This window comes from Calypte anna, chromosome 12, assembly GCF_003957555.1.
Source record: "Calypte anna isolate BGI_N300 chromosome 12, bCalAnn1_v1.p, whole genome shotgun sequence".
Classification (NCBI taxonomy): domain Eukaryota; kingdom Metazoa; phylum Chordata; class Aves; order Apodiformes; family Trochilidae; genus Calypte; species Calypte anna.
In genome coordinates this window covers 2085922-2103026 of record NC_044258.1, presented here as the reverse complement: position 1 = coordinate 2103026, position 17105 = coordinate 2085922, and the positions used below count along the sequence as shown (strand labels likewise).

At 46.1% G+C, this 17105-nt stretch overlaps 1 protein-coding gene across 2 annotated transcripts in view; it reads right to left on the bottom strand.

Annotated features, from left to right (window-relative positions):
* SUSD3 (sushi domain containing 3) overlaps positions 1-17105 on the bottom strand; it is a 34040-nt gene that overhangs the window by 8176 nt on the left and 8759 nt on the right. For both annotated transcript variants that reach the window (XM_030458520.1, XM_030458521.1), the window contains exons 2-4: positions 5583-5771; positions 4077-4224; positions 1480-1644 (exon numbers count right to left, since the gene is read on the bottom strand). In XM_030458520.1, coding sequence (XP_030314380.1) covers positions 1480-1644; positions 4077-4224; positions 5583-5771 — 502 coding nt within the window. The remainder of the gene's footprint in view (positions 1-1479; positions 1645-4076; positions 4225-5582; positions 5772-17105) is intronic.

Genomic DNA, 17105 nt, shown 5'->3' with positions numbered 1-17105 from the left:
ATACACCTTCCCTCCCAGCTGATCTTTGTTCTAGCTGGTGATTAGCCAGGATCTCATCTCCTCTGCCTGCTCCTTGATGAAGAGGAGACTTCAAGAGGTGGGGATGTGCAGTGGTATTTAACACAGCAAAGAAGAGCTGCCAGTCCTTCCTCCTCCTGCAGCTCTCCACTGCAGTTTATACACTCTCCAGCTCTCTAAAGAAAAACTAAACTTGTTGATTTCTGGCCTGAGGGAATCTGCTTATCCAGAGGAAATGTATATTCTCTGCTACTTTCAGTTCAGAAAAACCATCTAAAATTTGGCAAACATAACCCAGCAGCTCCTGCTCCAGGAGTGATGCAGGGGAGTGCCCAGAAGGGGCTCGAGGCTCCAGCAGAGCCCTAACCTGCTTACAGCCTTTTCTAAGCTCATCCATATTATTTTAATAGCACATTACACTTATAGAAAACATTATAGCAGACTGAAGCTGCCCAAAACTAAAAATTGCATCCCGAGTCTTCTAGAAACTGTTTAGGTTATAATCATCATTTAATTAGCTTTATACATCTTTCTCAAATGACCCCAAGCTAGAAATTGATTAGGCAGCCATCAGACTCCTGTGCAAAAGCTCCATTTGAATAGCATTTCCAGCTGCACTGTGACATGGAAGGAGGTTTATAATCTGCATAAAATTGCTTTCTGCAAGTAACCACTACAAATCACAGTCACTGCTGCATGTAGAAGCTGAGCAAGTGAGCAGTGAATTAAAACTAAACATGGATTGAGCTATATATTATTGTACATGACAACAAAGTAGAACCCAAAGGACATAAAAGACAGGATGACACGTGTTTATATGGTTGGTAACAGCAAAACAGTCATTAGCCCTGACTATGTCTTTTTGCTTTATTTTATATTGGCTTCCCTGAGAGAATTGGATTTTTATTTTCCAAGTCAGCAACACAGCCAGAGTACCACATCTGGATATGTTCAGAGGTGATTTGGAACTGACACAAGCAGCACCTGTCTGACCCCCAGTGATGCTCTGTGTTTCAGAGAGGACATTTCCATGCACTGCCCCTGAGGACCTGTCCTGTACAAACCACTCTTCCTCAGGGCAGTCCTGGGGTCACCCAGGGATAAGCAAAGATGCTCAGTGCTCACCTTGATTGGTGCCACAGCCCCAGGTGCCCCTTTCCTGAGCAAGCTGGACCTTGATGCCACTGACCAACCCAGAGCTGTGATTTCCCTGATGCAGTTTAGCATCAGTTTAACAAAGCCAATTAAAAACCTCTCTCCAGGTAACCTGGCACAACCTCCCCTGCAGACCAAGCTTAACCAAGCACTGCTTGGGGGGGAAGAAGCTGTAAGGAGGGAGGTGGCCCTGGCATCAGCTCTGCCTCAGGGGCATCCCTTTAAAATGCATTTGAAAGGAATCCTCCTTCTAAAAAAATCTGTTCAAGAAACTCACCCAGCCCCTGTGGATTTGACCAGCCTTACCTGTAGAAGCCTTGGTTATCATATGCCACTTTAGTCACATCAGCAAATACAGGTTTATTCCTGAGTTTCTGGTTGTTGTTATTGTTTCTTCCCTTAACAGCAAAGTAAGCAGCTTGCATGTGCTCCAGTTCTTCAGTTCTGAGCTGGTACCACAGCTGCATTTCTCTGTGAAGAGAGCAGAGGCTGAAATGGGATTTAGGGTGATTAACATCTGTGTATCTCAGCTGCCATCTGACCACAGCCCTCCCTCACTGGACTTTAAATTTAAATCCAGCTGACCTGAAGAAAGCACTCAAACACCTGCTGAACTTCAAGTTTAAGCCAAATTTCCAGTCTTAAATACCTGCTGAAATACCTTAAGTTGAGGGGTTCTTATTTAGCATAAATATTATTCTGTAAAAGAATTCCTTTAGGTATTATCCTGCATTCCTAAAAAAAGCAAACAAGCAAACAAAAAGCACCTGAGCACCTTTGGGTAGTTCAAAGAAGCTAAACCCCAATAACTGTGTCAGTGTTCTCATGGATCCTCATCAGTGACACCTTATGTCAGATACTGCTCTCCATGGGAAAACTACAGACCATCCCCCTTTTGTGGAATAAATTATTTCAGAAAATAAATTAAAAAAAGAACTCTGAATTTTTGCTGCATTGCCATTCCTAGGTGTTAAAAAATCACCAGGCAGGTTGAGAAAACAAATTAACTTAAAAATGGAGGGGACAGGTAATGCTGCCTTTGCAGGGCTTATTTGGTTGCCTTCACAATTTCCTCTTGGAAATGCTCAAGGTGATTTTCATGCTGCTCTTTACAGCTCTGGGGCAAAAAAAAACAAAAAACAAAACAACCACAGCTCCTTTTCTTGTGTTTAAAAGAATTCTAAGGCTCACATGATCACAGGCAGTCACACTAGCTGGTGGGATGGGATGAAATTGTGAGGGGTGGTGATGCTGATCCTGATGCCATTTCTGCTCGGCTCAGGGGGTGGGACAAGGGCTGCAAGGAGGACAAATTCTGTCAGGACTTTCAGCAGCTCTTGTCCTTTTTTCTCTCCAGATGCAAGGATAAAACACAAGATACCTGGCAATCAGAAATACAAGTATTTCTGTGCCTGGCAAGACAGGTTTGCAGTCAGAGGTCACTTCTAGTAGGACAACTAAAAGAGCCCCAAAAAGTGGACAGGAGGCTTCAAAGCTAAGGGCAAGATGAGGATACCCTCCCAACCTCCCTGGTAGAGATTTCTGCTTTCAGAGATGGTCTCAGAGACACCTCAGCTATCCCCCTGCCCAGGACTCCCAGATTGTGCTCAGTTACCCAGCCTGCATCCTGTCTCCTGGGGCATCGTGTGGCCTCTGGAACCTCCTCCAGGCCCCCATTGTGTGCTGACGCCTGGCAGCATGGGCTAGGGGGCAATATGGGGATGTGTTACCCTTTTCCCATCATCTCAGTTGCTTCTGACAGTGTCCCCAAGCCACACAGTGACCCCAGCTCCTTCAGGAGGCAGGGATGGGAGGGCAGAGGGCAGCCAGGAGCAGAGGAGCTCCCAACAAAGGGAATCATTTTACATCCTGATGACAGAACCAGGTCAAAACATCTGGTGTGAAGGGCTTTTCTTTTGTAAGAGCACATATCAAGTCATCAGAGTCATATGATCAACTGATTTGGACAAAACTCTATTTAAAATAAATTAAAACCAAGGACTTTAATAGCAGTAGTCTTATCAAAAAGAAAAGCGGTGATTCCAAAAATGCCCCTCAGCCCCTTCATTTCAACATTTATTTCATGGTTTCAGTGAAAACCTAGTATTATAAATGACAGCAAAGACTTGCTTTTTTTTGCCTCACATAATCCTTTCAGCAGAAACAGAAAATCTGTATTTTGGTTACAATCAGATTTAGGAATGATGGAACTTCCTCCCTAAGCTGGTCCCCACGCAGCTCCAGATAAAACACAGCTCAGAGCAGAAAGCCGTTCACCAGTGTCCTCCCCAGTCTGCCTGCTCCACCACTACCCCACCTCACTCCAAACACTTCTCTGACACAAGAAGAGGTTTAAAATCACCCAAAAGTGGAGTTTTTACTGTCTGCACAGCAGGAGCCAGCAAGCCAAGGTGCAGCCACCCCCTGAGCTGGGAGTGTTGGGAATGAGAAGCAGGAAAATGGGCTTTAAGGATGTTGCATGGAGAGTCAGGGCTCTGAAGATTCTGACATGGGTATATTAATTTTCCCAGCAGTGTTCAAGGAGAGCAAAGGAAAAAATGAAAGAGAGAGGAGGAGAGAAGAGATGGAGAGAAGAAATGCAGCCAGTCCTAAGTGACTCAAGGAGAGACAGACTGGGCCAGCAAATAAGAGGTGTGTATGTTCAGCTTCTGTAAATCCAGATCTGCCCAGGCCCACTGAGCTCATCTGTGCCTAAATAGTCTTGAATTCCAGGTCTTTCTGTGCTTTTTCTGTGCTTAACTTATCAATTAAGGATTTTAAGTAATTGCCATCATTGTGGTGTTGTGAGCATCAAAGTTCTTTAAAGCTCTCTGCTATCAGAGCAATGGAATCCATAGGATGTACAGTTTTACCCCAGCTTTAGGAATCTTTTTCTGACATACCTTTGAGTCCTCCTCCTCTCACTTTTCTTCACACACTTGATAAGACAGCAGGTGAGAAAAGCCATGGACATCAGCAGGATGATGGCACAGCTCACAATGGAAGCAATCACTGCCACCTTAAATCCAAAAGTCTCATATTTTGATATGGCTGCAGCAAAGGAGAGACAGAAGCACTTTTTGAGGTCATCCCATTAATTTATCTTTCACATTCTCACTAAGCAATGCTGAAACTTACCTGCTTTACACTTCTGCTAATAATAGCTCAGTAAGGACTGCCACATTATTATGTGTTTAGATAGCAGAACACCTTGGCTTCCAGCCAGAGCCTCAAATGGGGCTATTTAAAATTCCCCTATTTATAAGCTGCTAATGAATTGTTCACAAGTATTTCACCACTACAACTAATTAAACACCATGCTGTTAGTAAAAGCACAATTTTATGAGCATTCCAAGTGCAGAAGGATGAGCTAGCAGACTCTTACAAGCACTTGTGAACAAAGGCAGGAGCTGCAAAACCAAATTAAGGATAAATAGGTTTGAAGAAGACATTAGAGCCAGGAGAGCTCAAGATAATTACATCCTGTCTGGCAGGCAGAAAACAATGGGTCTTCCTCTGTTCTGGGAAGGATGCAGGATGGAAAAGGGCTGAATGTTGCCAGTGCCCTGATGTTGGACATCAGGTACCCAGAGAAAAGCAGGAGTGGGGATGTGGTGATGATCACTGCCACCTCATCCTGAGCACTAAGTGTGTCTGGCTCCAGAATTCCTCCCAGTATCACAATGCCCAGCATCAGAAATGCTTCAGCTGAGCTCCACACAAAGCTTTTATGTTTCTGTAGCCTCTGGAGAGGAGGATTTATCTCACTTTTCTTTAATGCAATCTCTCAAATGACAGATAAGAATAGCTGAGTTGTCTCTAAGAGCCATCCATCTACCAGGGATTTAAAATTATACAGTCTGAGACAGACAGATTCTCAAAGCACACAGGTACCATGTTTTCCTTGGGTCTACTTCTAGACATATTGCTAACAACCTTAGAATAAATAAGAAGGAACATAGCATGAAAGGTGGTTGATGTTGCTGCCATTTATATGCTAGTTGTCAATGGGGTAACTTTCCCACAGGCAACAACCTAAAATCGTTCAAAAAATCCTGCTGCTTCTTCTACAGCAAAACTTTCTTCAGAAAAGGATGCCAGGGGATTTAGAGGGTTTGCAAATATGCTTGCACATGACTTGGTGAGCTCTACACATTTTCTAAAGGAGGGTACAGTTGGTGACATGAGCTCAGGCATGAACCTGAGACTTTCCTGTGTCTCAGCAATGAATGGTGTCAGAACACACATGGAGTGCAACCACAGTCAGAAGGGGCAACTTTGAAGGAAATTGAGTTTGTCTTTTTCCTTGCACAGGTGTCTAGAATTAACCTTAAAGTTGGAGGAGATGGGCAGGGCAAAAAGAACAGAATGCAGCCCAGGGGCTGGGACTGGTTTGGAAGGAGGCTTACGCTTGCAGGAGGGTATTCCAGCTGTCCAGTGGGTGTTGTTCCCTTCCCAAATGCAGGAGATGATGCCTGCTCCCTCCAGCTGGTGCTCAGCAGGGCACTGGAAGGTGATCACTGTCCCCAGGGCTGTGCCATTGCCATGAATGATGTGCAGAGTGCCCAGCTGGGGAGGGGACACCCGGCTGCACTGCCCTGCAGGACAGAAACACAGAGAGCCAGTGCAGTGCCAGAGTCCAAAGCAAAGGTCCACTTCAGTTTTATTGTGCCCAGGCTGTAAACCAGTCCCAGTTAGTGGTCAAAAGAAGGAACAGAGCCCAGGCTGGGTGCTGCTGAGTGCTCTGCCAAGCACCATTCCAGAGCCAGACCCCCCCCAGTGCCATTCAGCACTGCTCTGGCCCCCAGTGGGGCTGTACTGGTGTTGAAACATCACCTACCCAGACTGGCACTTATTTAACATTTAAAAAACCAAGAGTCATCCTGGGACTCGTGGTCTCCTACAGATTCCTGCCAGGTTGGACTCGGGCTGAAATCCCCCAGCCCTGGGTTATTCCCAACATCTTCCTCAGCACCAGCACCCCAAGAACTAGATTACAGAGCTCAGTCTACATGTCAGCATCTTTTCCTGACCCTGCAGAACCTTCCTGTCCTTCAGAAGCAGTGTCAGCCCTGGCTGAAAGGAGCAGCAGGTTGGAAATCCACTGCACAGGGAGAGCCAGAGACACACAGCACCGTGACACAGCCCAGTGACAAGTGACAAACTTCATTTCCAGTGCAGCTTTATTCATTTGGCCTTTCCCTTTCTCTGTCATTCAGACAGCTGCTCTTTGAGTCCTGAACTGGCCTCCTCTCAGACACCCCATGGCAGCCACTAACTTCCTACGTTGGGTTTTATTGGTTTTTGTTTGGGTTTATTGGGTTTTTATTAAACATTCCTTGCTTCACACTCATTTCAAATACAAATTTTAATGAGTCCTCATTAAGGCAACATATAATATCCAATTCAAAGGTAGCAACAATAAATCCACTTCTCTGGGTTTGCATGTGTGCAGTTACAGAATCTAGAAACCACTTTATATCAGTTATGGGGCTTTTTTAACATTTACTAAATACCAGCACTGCTACTGCATCAGAGTCCAAGTTCCCTATCTTTTTCTGGAATTTCCAAATGACTTCAGCAGACTGAGAGGCAACTGGGTTGCAGCAGCAAGACCAGAGTTGCAAGCACCATGATGACACAAAAAAAATTCAGAGGTCAAATGCTTCCTACACTTAGAAGCAAAAAGAAACCTAGAGCTTCAACAACCTCCTTGAGAGCATCTCAACAGAATGTTGTGTTGATAGCAGATTTGTATTTATTTTTAATTCTTTAAAAACCTCCCTTGGCATTAGCATCAAGCTTCTGCAATCAGACCCAGCAGACAGGGATGCTTCCCACCTCCAGCTTATGCTCCTGGAAACAAAACCCAAAGAAATCTCAGCTAAAGACCAAAGGAAAAGCACAGTGACAATTACTGGTCTAAGCTATGTTTATATGCACTGAGGGCTCACTATTAAAAATATGCTTTTTTTAATCCCACACAGATGATTTCTGATTGTTTTGCCACTTTTTTTGGTGTCTTCCTAAGGCAGCAATTTGCCTCTCAATGAGAGCAAGTATTTTCTCAGGGGTCATTTCTCTCCATCTCTTGTCCTTCCCTCCAATATCCCACTTGGAACACATGGGATGTGTGCATTGGCCAGCAGCCTCCTCACTTCACAAGTGTTGTGAGTTTGGGTTTTCCTTTTAACCTTCATCACTCTGAGACTTCATCTGAAAAAGCATTGTCCCAAGCTGCAGAATATCTACCTTTGTGCATTTTACACTTCCAGGGCTATTTTTAGATACCAGGTCACATACTTAATAGTTCACACCAGTGATGCTTCCAGCTGAGAGTCGCTTTCAGCAGGAGATGTAGAAAGGAATTCAGAGCCAAATTTGATCCAAGGTCTTATCTGCTGAGCAGCCTCCCCAGCAGCTCTCATCAGATGTGTTCAGCAGACATCCCAGTTTACCTGGACTCATTATTCATCCTCTTCTCTCCAAAGAGCACAGCATTTAGCACTGGGTCCTATCTTTCAGGACAGATTTAATTGAATTACTTGACCACCCTGAGGAACACATCCAGCTCGCTGAGGTGCTCCTGACCCTGTGATGAAACCCTCTCCATGTCACTGACCTCTCAGCATCCCTCAGCTGGGGATTTAAAAAATTTTTTCTTCCCTTCAGCACTATAAAGGTTCCCAACAGCCCACGTCCCATGAAGCCATGGATATTTCCTCATATAGGCTAGGGCTGGAATGCACAATGTCGTCCCAGAAGACTGCAGCCTAATGAATGTAAGTGTGGCAGGAACCCCAGAGGCTCACGAGAGGTGAGCTTCTGAAGGCATCTCTGCCTTCACACAGATCCAGCTGCATTTCAGGTACCTGCCTTTGGCCAGGGAAGAAACCCCATTTCTTCTTTTTCCAAGTGTAGCAGGAAGAGCCTTTCTTCCTCCTGAGGCTCGATGAGCTGCTGGCCTCTCCATGCCTCACACCAGAGTGAGGGTGCATGTGGGTGTATGTCCCACCTTTATTGGCCCCCTGGTAATAGGGGGCCTGCCCTAACCAGGCACAGGTGGACTTGCACCCACTCTCTGGCAACTCGAGGCACTTGGTTTATCTTGTTTCTCTACATTTCCCCCCTCCCCCCCCCTTTTTTTTTTCCTTACAGCAAAGCTTTCCCAGTTTGCCCCAGCTTACAAACATTTTAACACTGATTACAGGATACAAATATTTTAACACAAACTTTTTACACTCATAGCTTATGGGATTTAACCCTAGCTTACAAACATACAAACATCAACTGACACACAAACATACACTTATAGCTTACGGGATTTAACCCTAGCTTACGACTGACACAACACTGATTACAGGATTTAAACATTAACATACAAACTTTTTCCACTGACACCAACATACAAACATACACTTACAGCTTACGGGATTTAACCCTAGCTTCTCACACTGCTGCAGCCTAGGCAAACCCTTCAATGTCAGCCCAGGCACTTTTCACAAAGTCTCTGCCTTTCCGACTTGAGTTGTTCTTCTGCCTCCTGTATCTGCTCTTCTCTTGGCTTCCCTCTGCTCAGGGGTTTCCAAAGAGCTTGCTGGTTCCTCATGGGATTACGGGATTTAACCCTTCCTCATGGGATTCCATCCTCCTGGCTTCCTTCCCTCTGCTCAGGGGTTTCCAAAGAGAGAATCCTTATCTTGCCTTCCCTCTGCTCAGGGGTTTCCAATCCAAAGAGCTTGCTGGTCATACCTTTCAGGGAGAATGTTAGCCCAGGCACTTTTTCAAATCAGGGAGAATGTTCCTGTTGCCAGCTCCTCACACTGCTGCTTCTTTAGACGTCTGTATGTTGCCCGCATTCTCCACCAAATGTAGCGGGAGGAGCCTTTCTTGCTCCTGAGGCTCTACGAGCTGCTGACCTCTCTATTGCCTCACACCAGAGTGAGCTTCTCTCTGTGGGTGTGTGTCCCACCTTTATTGGCCCCCTGGTAATAGGGGGCCTGCCCTAACCAGGCACAGGTGGACTCACACCCACTCTCTGGCAACTCGAGGCACCTGGTTTATCTTGTTTCTCTACATCCAAGAGTTTTCCAACACAATTTATTCCCATTGAAGTCAAGACATTAAATCTGTCACTAATTTTTTTACAAATGCCTGTACTGAAATGCATAGACAGATTTTTGCTGTGTGACTTTGGGAATTTTATCCAAGCCTGGTTTAGTATCCCTGGATAAAATTTGCCCTGATTTTCCTCAGCAATGGTCTTCTAATAACTCACGTGTAAAATCTCTCCTGTAATCTCTAGACTCCCTCTCTGTTACCTCTCTATAATGTTCTTGCAGTTACTTGCTGTTTTGCTAGGTGAATGTTACCCTTCCATCTCCAGAAAATCATTGTTTTGGTAAGCTTCCTTCCTCCTGTTTATTTAAGCAGATGTTCCAAGTAGATTTATCATTTGAGTACTCTTCAGGCATGTTCAACTGACTAAATCTACTACAATCAAGAATTATATTAGTAGTAGTAATAATAATAAAAAATATTTCTATTTTTGTTTTCATCTGAGGCTGGTGTGTGAGGCTGCATTGCCCCATGAAGCAACAAAAAACACCACAAATTTTTCTGCTGACCAGATTTACTCCTTTTATTTCTTTTCTAAACATCTACAAAAAAGATGTTCAGGTCTTGGGTTGCAGTAGCTGTTAGCACCCAGAAACATAAAATGGAATCAGACTCCCAGTTATTGCTCATGTGGCTTTTGCAATAGCTGCACCTCAAACCACACAGATTTCATGCCACCCAATGCTAGGAGGAACACACAAAGAATTAACAACCTATCAGCCACTTATACAGAAAATCAAAATTCATGATTTGTTGCTTAGTTTTGATGAGCTCCTGGCATCATTCCTAGACTTGCTGGGTGTCTCCAGCACCCACTTCCCATTGCTCCTCACTCCTGTTCTCCATTCCCAGGATCCTGCTCTCCTCACACTTCCAGACACTGACCACAATTCCCAAGCTGAAGGAGAAAACTCATTTGCCTATTTGTTTTCATCCCTATGAACCAAAAGCTGGAAATTTATTCTGAAGTTCAACAGGAGCTGTGAGGACTCTTGCTTGTTCATTTAACTGGCAAAGGATGAACAAACCACCTTGCCCACTGCTCACCATCCCAACAGGCACCATCAGCCAGCTTCCTACAGGGCACAAAGAGCCAAACACCTTCCAGCTCCTACAGCTGCTTCTGCAGCTTCTTGTAAAGCTTTATACATATCTATATGTTGGGCTGATTCCAGTGGGATGAGGTTCAACATTCCAAGTGCCGGGTCCTGCACTTTGGCCACAACAACCCCATGGGGAGCTCCAGGCTGGGCACAGAGTGGCAGAAAGGGACCTGGGAGTCTGGATTGCCAGGAAGCTGAACAGGAGCCAGCAGTGTGCCCAGGTGGCCAAGAAGGCCAATGGCATCCTGGGCTGGATCAGGAACAGCGTGGCCAGCAGGTCCAGGGAAGGGATTCTGCCCCTGTGCTCAGCCCTGGTGAGGCCACAGCTTGAGTCCTGTGTCCAGTTCTGGGCCCCTCAGCTCAGGAAGGAGCTTGAGGTGCTGGAGCAGGTCCAGAGAAGAGCAAGGAGGCTGTGAAGGGATCCAGCAGAATTGCTGTGAGGAAGGGCTGAGGGAGCTGGGGGTGTTGAGGCTGGAGAAGAGGAGGCTCAGGGGAGACCTCATCACTCTCTCCAACTCCCTGAAAGGAGGTTGGAGCCAGGGGGGGGTTGGGCTCTTTTCCCAGGCAACTCTCAGCAAGACAAGAGGGCAGGGTCTCAAGTTGTGCCAGGGGAGGTTTAGGTTGGAGATGAGAAAGAATTTCTTTCTGGAGAGGGTGATCAGGCATTGGAATGGGCTGCCCAGGGAAGTAGTGGATTCTCCGTGTCTGGAGATATTTCCAAAGAGCCTGGATGTGGCACTGAGTGCCATGGGCTGGGAACCACGGGGGGAGTGGATCAAGGGTTGGAGTTGATGATCTCTGAGGTCCCTTCCAACCCAGCCAATTCTATGATTCTATGATTCCATGATCTTTTGTAAAGATTTATACAACTGCATTTTTTAGCTTGGCTTCACAGTGGATTCCCTGTGTTCAAATAATATTCAAAAAGAGAACGCTCTGGGGAGACCTCGAGACCTTTCAATACTTAACAGGGGCCTAAAAGAAAGATGGGGACAGACTTTTTAGAAGGGTCTAAAAGAATGATAGGGGAAAATTTTTAGCAGAGTTTGTACTGATAGGACAAGGGGTGATGGTTGTAAAGCAGCAGAGAGCAGAGTTAGACAAGATAGAAGGAAACCATTTTTTACAGTGAGGGTGGTGAAACACTGGCCCAGGTTGCTCAGAGAGGTGGCATCTGCTCCATCCCTGGAAACATTCAGGGTCAGTTTGGATGGGGCTCTGAGAAACCTGATCTAGCTGAAGATGTCCCTGCTCTCTGCAGGGGTTGGACTGGGTGACCTCTAAGGACCCTTCCCACCCAAACCAGTCTGTGGTTCTATGGCTGCCAGTCCAGAAGAGGGGCACTGGCACTGCAAATGAACAGACAAATAACTCTCCTCAAAGTAAGGACATAAGGTGTAGCATACTGCACACTTAATTCATCCAAATACCAGGTTCAGAAACAGCCACAGGCTATGTCATTTCCAGACACTGAAATGTAAGAGTAATGCAAGAATTAAGACAAAATAATCCAAAATACCTCTTTATACAGTCAGAATTAATCTGTATTGCAAAATGGGCTTGACAGAAAGAGCTACCATATGGTTGCATTGTCAGCAAGCTGCAGGTTTATGTTTTGCTGATAAGAAAACAGAAGCAAGAGAGCAACCTAGGCATGTTTGCCCATTAAACGTTTCCTCTGCTCCTTCCATAGGAAAGCAGAAAGACTAAAACCAGAATTTATTGCATAAGTAAATACCAAAATGATGTAAACCACAGCAGCAACTACCTGAAAGCATCATGTTATCAAAGCTGCCACTCACTGTTTATGCAGAGAGGAAAAAACCCAAGCCTTTGCCTCATTACTCCCATCCACACATAACTCAAGGCTTTGCATTGCTTATTATTGACTATTTAATGCAAGGAAAACACTGGCTGGAATAACTGCCAGAAAGAGACAGGACATTAGGTTCTGTAAGCCCTGCAGAAAATAAAGATGCTGATACTACCTCTGCAAGCCTATCTTCCCACAGAAGCATGCCTTGGAAATGAGCATCCCTGGAGCCACAGCATCATGTTAAACATCCCCAGCAGCCTCACAGAAGAGTTGTCGGAATAGCTCGCTCTGTCAAAACCAAACAAAAGCAGCTCAAAGTGGAATATGAAACAGAGCAGATGCAGCAAGGTCTCCCCAGGGGGTGCAGCCAGGATCGGTACCCAGAGCCGGTGCCTTTGTCCCCTGGCAGAGCTGGGCCTGAAGGGGCAGGGCTGGCTGGAAGCTGCACCACAGAACGCTCCCAGGAGGAGTCAGCCACAGACACTTCAGACACTTGCACAGGTTTTAAGAAACCAGTGTAAAACATGACACCAACTCAGCAGTAAACAAGGAAGGAGGCCCAGGATCTTGACCATGGTGACCAGCTCATGGTGACCAGCCCACTGTGACCTGCTCATGGTGACCTCCTCATGGTGACCTCCCCATCATGACCTCCTCATTGTGACCAGCTCACTGTGATCTCCTCATGGTAACCTGCTCATGGTGACCTCCCCATGGTGAGTGACCTGCTCATGGTGACCAGCTCATTGTGACCTCCTCATTGTGACCAGCTCACTGTGACCTCCCCATGGTGAGTGACCTGCTCATGGTGACCTCCTCATGGCGACCTCCCCATAGTGACCTGCTCACTGTGATCTCCTCATGGTGACCAGCTCACTGTGACCTCCTCACGGTGACCTCCTCATGGTAACCTGCTCATGGTGACCTCCCCATGGTCACCTCCCCATGGTCACCTCCCCATGGTCACCTCCCCATAGTGACCTGCTCACTGTGATCTCCTCATGGTGACCAGCTCACTGTGACCTCCTCACGGTGACCTCCTCACGGTGACCTCCTCACGGTGACCTCCTCACGGTGACCTCCTCACGGTGACCTCCTCACGGTGACCTCCTCACGGTAACCTCCTCACGGTAACCTCCTCACGGTAACCTCCTCACGGTAACCTCCTCATGGTAACCTCCCCATGGTAACCTCCCCATGGTAACCTCCCCATGGTGAGTGACCTGCTCATGGTGACCAGCTCATTGTGGCCTCCCCATGGTGACCTCCCCATGGTCAGTTCCTCATGGTGATCTCCTCATGGTGACCTCCCCATGGTGACCTCCCTGTAGCCGGAAAGGAGTCTCTTGTCCGGAGTCGATGCGTTGATACGGTGATATAGACTCGGATGTGATCTGAATCTATTGCCCACAGTGCGGAACTAGCAAAGATGTTCTGCTGCTAAGGAAGCAACCAGCCACTCTCTCAGCTAGCTCTAGAATGAGCTGCCTCAGTGGGTGTGAGCCTCACTATTTATTGGCCCCATGGTCTTGCACATGCTCCATAGGGGCCCTGCCCTGACTGGGCACAGGTGGAGTTGATAGCGGCTCACACCCACTTCCTGATGATCAGAGGCACCTGGTCGCTCTGTTCCACTACATCTCCCCATGGTGCCTTGCACAAACTTCCCTGGGCCATACCCATGGAGGGACAAGCACAGAGAGTGAAAACTGAAGATACCCCAGAAGATGTTTGTCAGAGCACATCGTTGGAAAAAGGAAACACAGCTTGTTAACAATACATGGCTCTTTCAACATATCCAGAGAAAAGTACTCCCTAGAAAACAGTTCAGGGTTTCTACTGAAAAAATAATTTTAAATTGTGAAAGAGAGAAAGCCAATTTCTGATCATTCTCACAGGCCACTGTTAAGCACTTGTGGGAATGCTTTTTCAGAACAGTTCATTCTCCTATTGATACGGAACTTCCAGGCAATTAAGAGAGAAGGAGGGAAGGAGAGAAAACAGGCACTTGAAAGGAGATTCCTTCTGTGTTTACACACTAAGACTCAAATGAGCTCTCTGCCTCACACCTGCATCACAGAAGGTATCTTAGGCATGCTCCTACAGACATCCCTCATTTTTTTCCTGTTATCTGTTTCCTGGGCAAAACTGCTGTCTCCACACACTGCCACATAACCAACACCACACAAGTTATGCAGCTTGCAGGGGTGCTGGGACCCCCATGCCAAGCTGAGTCTCATGGGCTGAGTTTCAGCCAGCACTGCTTCCCCTCTCAGCATCACCACTGGTGAGGTGGGAGCCCCAGGAGGATGAGCACAGCTGGGAGAGGTGCACATCCAGGAGAGCAGCAAATGCATGCAGAGATAAGAAATAAACAGCACAGTGTCCCATGCTGAGCAGCTCTGAAACACGAGCAGGGAGGAACCACTCACCAACATCAACTTTTCAGCCAAGGGAGCAGGAGCACAAAGCCAACTGCTGCTGGCTGCTGGAGACACTTCAGTGGGAACCTGATCCTTCTGAGCCTCATCTTCCAACAGGACAAAGCTGGTGGGAAACTGGCAAGAAATCCTGAGCAAGGTATGAAATCACCTGGCTGAGGGCTGAGTGATGCTGGTCCCTGGTGCTGGTCCCCATGCCACCCAGAGCCACTGCACAGCTGTGCCCATTCCTGCAGGGCTGGGGTTACTCACTCAGAGCTGCCATCCATACACCCAGGTGGGAAAACACAGTGTCCTCTCCATCCTCATAGTCCTTCACAACCCCAGGTGGCCTTGGCCCCGTGAAGGACAATAAAGTTTATTTTAAGGTGCTGGGAGCAGGCTGCCCAGGGCAGTGGTGGAGGCACCATCCCTGAGGGATCTCAAAGCTGTGTAGATGTGGACATGGGTCAGTGCTGGTCTTGGCAGTGCTGGGTTAACAGTTGGACTGGATGATTTCAAAGGTCTTTTCCAACCAAGGTACTTCTATAACTGTATAAAGTCTTCTCATGCCTGCTAAGGTAGCAAAAATCATCAGATAGCTGAAAGTTCTTGGCTTCCATCTCTGAAAGAAACCCTTGAGCTGTGCTGCTGCAAAATCCTACATCCAAATCTGAAGCAGACAAATTTGTTTCACTGCTCTTTAGGATACTGAGCCTTTTTTTTAATTCCTCCCAGCATTTTTCATCTGGTTTTGAGCTGCTCATTGTAGTGAACAAGATGTAGAAAGATTCAGTAATCAGCAATAAGCAGTTCCCCAACTCTGGCCTCAAATAGTAAAGTGCTGCAAGCAATTTTAATCCATGTAAAATCCAAGCTACCCAAGTGCTAGATAAGGGTTTCGTGACAACATGTGCAATATTTCAAACATAAATAATGTGTGGGATTGATGTAATAAGATTCTTATTCATGTCTTTTATGTTACTCTTTCAAGAGAGAATTTGTTCCAGCCACCATGCTGCCATCTCCATGATTGATTTTTTTTTTGCCAGTTTTACATCAAAGTCAGGTTATTCTCATCTGTAGACTTTGGTCTTGGATCTAGCAACGAGGGCAATACTGAATATTTCTCTTCTTATGGGAACAACTAAATGAGAAATAAAACCTAAATTAAAAATGAGGTATTTAATGAAGCCCCAAGTAAAGCTAGAACAGATGGAGGGTTTGTGCTTTATTAGTCTGTTTACCAACAGAATTGAAAAAACAGGTTATGAGATTTCTGAGCAGTTATTAATAGTGCAGCTTTCAAGAACAGAAAGGATCTGTTGAACCTAAAGCAAATTAAAAGTATTAATCTATTTATATCATCACCATTTCTTCCATATAAAAAAAATAAATTATATCTCTATCTTCACTAAGGAGCACATCAGAATCATGCTTAATTCAAACTGCTCCCACTTTAAATGACCTGTGGAAGTGATGTCAGTGTTGATGTTGTGGCAGATGGGTTAGGGCATGGAGCTGATATAGCTGATGGGCCTCCCTCTTTGTCATTCTAAGGCATGCAATGAATTAATTACATATTTGCCCAGTGCAGAGCTTTTGTATATTCTAAAACAAAGATCCCAAAGAGAATAAAATTAAGAGCAACAACTGGAAGAAGGGTTTTGCCTGCCCTTCTGCTGAGACTCTGAATGCCTCCAGTGACCAGACAGATGTAAAGCACAGAACCATTAACTCATTAAGGCTGGAACAGACCTCTAAGATCATCAGGTCCAGCTGCCAGCCTGACACCACCAGCCATCTAAACAATGTCCTCAAGTGTCACATCCACATGATTTTTGGACACCTCCACTAATGGTGACTCCACTGCTTCCCTAGGAACCTGTTTGACCATTTTTTCCATAAAGAAACTGTTCCTAATATCCAACCTGAACCTCCCTCTGAATCCACCGCTCCAGAGAAGGGGGTCCCAGCACACACCATCCCCACCAGGCACTCAGGGTTCAGCCCTTGCTGGTCTTGCCTCCAAAGCCTGTTAGCACTGCTTCTTGCATCTCAAGCACCAGTGTTTACAAGAAGGAAAAACAGAACTAATTGGTTATAAAATACCATAGTCTTCTAAGGATGGTCCTCAGCCTCCCCCATGCATCCACAGTCTCTGGAGAGGTTGAAATTGAAAGCAAGACATGAGTGATACCCCAGCATCCCTGGCATCCCAGCTTTAGGAAAAGCCACACAGAATCAGAGATGTGAAAAATGCAAAGCAAGACAAATTAACCAGCTCTGGTTTGGAAACGTGCAGGTTGTGAATCTGTTTCTATATAATCTTCCTTCTCCAGGGAATAACAAACACTGGGAGCATCCCTGTCCCTCTGCTGCCAGGTCTGACAGGTTTCCAGAGGTACATCCTTGCTGCTGGAAGTGTCCTTCATAAAACATGAGACTGGTGAAGTCTGTAGGTTTATAGTTTCA